The 3,829-nt window shown below is 50.6% G+C and overlaps 1 protein-coding gene across 1 annotated transcript; it reads right to left on the bottom strand.

Annotated features, from left to right (window-relative positions):
• Window positions 1-710: 710 nt before the first annotated feature.
• Window positions 711-1,819, bottom strand: LOC104639189 (olfactory receptor 52B2). Its single transcript, XM_010307218.2, has one exon. The coding sequence runs from the start codon at window positions 1,795-1,797 to the stop codon at window positions 847-849; it is 951 nt and encodes a 316-aa protein (XP_010305520.2). The 5' UTR covers window positions 1,798-1,819; the 3' UTR covers window positions 711-846.
• Window positions 1,820-3,829: the final 2,010 nt, after the last annotated feature.

Here is a 3,829-nt window from a genome sequence, read left to right as displayed (position 1 = left end):
ACAGGCAGGAAGGAAGGGTCTGGAGGGGCAGCTCAACCCTGCGCTCAGCATCGGGAGCCACGTGGGATGCAGAGCAGGGCAGGACAGACATCGACGCTCCCATCGCACAGGACTGATGTGCTACATACGTGGTCTTGAGTGTGGCTCTTGGGAAGATGCAGAACCTTGAGCCACAAACCATTTTATAATAATTCACCCCATTTGTTAAAATTTCTGGGTTTGGTTTCGGTTTTGTTTTCCTGAAAAAATATCTGGGGACAGATCTCCAATTATTACAAATTACCAAAAATTCAGTGGTGGAAAGGGAGCAGTGCTGACGCTTGGCAGTAGGAAAGGCCAGTAAAAATTAAATGATTGATCATGTTTATCTAGCTTGCACTGAAGAGGTCAGAGAAACTTGAACAGTGAATCCTGCATTTAGTCCAACACAGTATGTTTTTCTCAGCTTATACCTAGGAAAATGTTTGATATTTTCTGAAAACTTTGAGATACACGATATAGAAACATGCACTCAATGGGGAGCTGGACATGGCAGAGTCCAAGCAGAAAACATGCATCTCATCACCATGTAGGTCCAACCAAACCCACCGATAAAGCTCTGATGGTAATGGTGTAACAGCAGATTGCATCAGGTCAAATTCCGGTCTATGGTTCCCCACTAATTTCTCTTTTTTCATTAGTGTTGCAATTTAGTCTGAGGAAACATCTAGCAGGAAATCTGATCAGCAGTGATATTGGGCTGAGTCTAAAAAAGGTAGGAAAATGGGTTATATTACATGCGTACACTCTGCTGCTTTGGTCCAGACCATTTCTCCGTGCTTTCCTTTCGAAGGAATAGCATCCCTCTCACCGCACTTGCCCAGTCCTGAAGAGTACTTGGGACACCTTTTCTCGAATTACTTTGTTCTTCATAGTGTAGACAATGGGGTTTAACATGGGTGGCAGGAGCACATAGAGATTGGCCAACAGGATGTGAACATGGTGGGGGACGTTGTGGCCAAACCGATGAGTGAAAAATGAGAAAAATGCTGGCGTGTAGAACATCAATATAACGCAGGCATGAGAGCTGCAGGTGCCAACTGCCTTGAGCTGGGCATCCTTGGACGAGAGCCTGAAGACAGCCCGGAGAATGAGGACATACGATACCCTGATGAGCACAATGTCTACGCCTGGGGACAGGAGGGTGGTGGCAAAGCCGTACCAGATGTTAACGGAGATGTCGGCACAGGCCATCCGGGCGAGGCCCATGTGCTCGCAGTAGGTGTGCGGCATGACGCTGTGTCCGCAGTACGGCAACCTCTGAAGGAGGAATATTGTTGGGAACATCACACAGAAACTCCTGGCGATTGCAGCCAGCCCCATCTTGGCTACCACCGTGTGCGTGAATACCGTGGCATATCGCAGGGGGTTGCAGATGGCCACGTACCGGTCAAACGCCATGGCCAGCAGAATGGTCGACTCTGCAATGAAGCTCACGTGTATGAAGAACATCTGGGTAAGGCAGGCGTGGAAAGACATCTCCTTGGAAAGGGACCAGAATATGCTCAGGGCTTTGGGCACTGCGGAGGAGGATAATACGAGATCTGCCACCGCTAACATGGCCAGGAAGAGGTACATTGGCCCGTGGAGGCTTCGCTCCGTCACAATGACAAACAAGAGGATGAGGTTGCCAAGGAGCGCCGCGATGTACATCAGGCAGAATGGGATGGAGAGCCAGGTGTGCAGGTGCTCCAGGCCTGCCATGCCCAGCAGATGGAAGGAGGCAAGCCATAAGCTGGTTTGATTGATAGCTGCCATGGTGGGGAGAAAGCTGAATTAGTTTGGGGTCCTTTCTCTGTAAGTGAAAATAGGGGAGGAGGTAGGGAGCACAGTCCATAATACAGAAAAACCCGCCTGAGTTTCCTTGGAGCACTTTATTTCTCTGAATGCTAAAGTGTTTTAAAAAATCACCCCCCCCACACATCGGGGAAGCGTGCTTGAGATACTGACTCCGAATCAAGTAATAAAATAAATTAAAAAGTGTATTTCGTACACTCAGATATTGAAATCCAGCAAAGGGATTTACCAAAGTTCACAAGCTGGTGCAAAAGCTTGGCAAAGCACCCAGGAACCCAGCCCCTCCAGCTCCAATGCTGTTATTTACTGCGCTTTTGTTCTGTAGCACCCAAAAGCATCTGAGGCAGGAGACAAGCTGGGACCGACTGACACTGATTTTATTCAACGTGCTGTTTCTTTCAGTAGCTGCCTCACCTCTCTCACTCATTCACATCACATTTTGCATGACGGCAGACTGCGATCCCTGCAAGGCAGGGGAGGCTCGCCCAGCATCCAGGACAACAAGGCTGTTTACTGATGGCTGCATCGCGTTGATACAAAAGGATGATCCATGAACCTGTGCAGAACAAAGCAGAGTGGAAGATCAGCACCCCGCAGAGCACCTGATCTCAGGGAAGAACAGCGTGCCGGGCAGGCAGAACACCCGCTGAATTTTAAAGCAAATTCAGAAGCAAAGGTGTAAGGCAGAGCAAGGCTGTTGATAGGAAAGCTGGGCGATCCTGGCACAGAGTTTGCACGGAGGAGCTCAGGATCCTCAGTGTTTGCTCGTGTCAGAGCCCGGGGATTGCCCCACAGCATAGTGTGGGGGGTGTGGGGGGCATTTGCACTGCGGCTGGGTGAAATACAACCCAGCAGCGCTGCCCTGGTGCAATCTGCCCCACACTGTGTCGCATCTTCCTATGCTGGTCTCAGCTGGCCACATCTGACACCAGATGTGCACTGAACAAGCCCAAATCCTCCAGTGACCCGACATGCACAGGGTTTGTGTGCGCGGAGCCCTCTCTGTGCACACCAGGGGCTGCTGCAGCTTTTCTCCTTGGTGCTGCCTTGGCACTTTTGTCTGTGCTTCCCCTTCCTCTGCAAGTTGCTCAGCCCTACCGAGAAGGTGACTTGCAGTATTTCCAGAGAAATAACGCAGCCACCCATGAGGGCAGCACCAGCCAAACTAGTCGAGATGTGAAGAAGAGCCATGAACCCTTCACAGACGATGGGTGGTCAGGGCTAGGTCTCCAGCTGCTCTGACTAGCAATAACCTGGTAATGACAGCAGAAGGCTTGCTGATAGGCTTTTGCTTCTTTGAATCCACATCCCGGTGCCCTTATTGGGAATTATACATGAAAGGCAACATGAGGTCATTAGGCAGGCCATCAGCTTTGTAGAGCAGGGCTGTGATCTCCTGCATGAAGTGTTGATTCAGGTGGAGCCTGGGGAACTCTCCTGCAGGTAGCTGCTGCTGGTAGCACAGCCTTCAGGTCAGAGAGGGACCCTGGAGCCAAAGTAGCAGTGTTTACATGGCAAACCTTTCCTGGAAAATGGTGTTTCTCATCTCAGAGCCTGAAGCTGCAGACTGGAGTGGTCCAGGAGAGTTTCTCTCCACTGCAGAATTTTACCTTCTAGTTCAAATCAGGCACCTCAGCCGCAGAGACCTGACGAATGACAGCTACTGCAAACAACTCACCAGCTCCTGTGACAGCCAGGAATGAGGATATCTGCCTCTGAACCTGAGGGGACACCTGCAGAGAGAGGCAGGGGGTGGCAATATTTATACACTCCCCCTGAGTCCCCATGGGGCTCACGTGCAGCCGGGAGCGGCAGAGCTCTGGCCTGTTCTGCTTGGCCAAACACCATGGAAAGTACACAAAATTAATGAGGTTTTGAGTAGAACTCCTTTAGCGTGAGCTGCCCAGTGAGAGATTACCTTCCATTGCCTCCGCAGATTATGGCATGGGACAGAGCACACAAAGCCATCTGTGTCATCTCCTTCACGGCGGGA

The sequence above is a fragment of the Balearica regulorum genome, chromosome 1 (assembly GCF_011004875.1).
Source record: "Balearica regulorum gibbericeps isolate bBalReg1 chromosome 1, bBalReg1.pri, whole genome shotgun sequence".
Classification (NCBI taxonomy): domain Eukaryota; kingdom Metazoa; phylum Chordata; class Aves; order Gruiformes; family Gruidae; genus Balearica; species Balearica regulorum.
The sequence above is the reverse complement of the archived record's forward strand: the minus strand, read 5'-3'. Positions and strand labels throughout refer to the sequence as shown.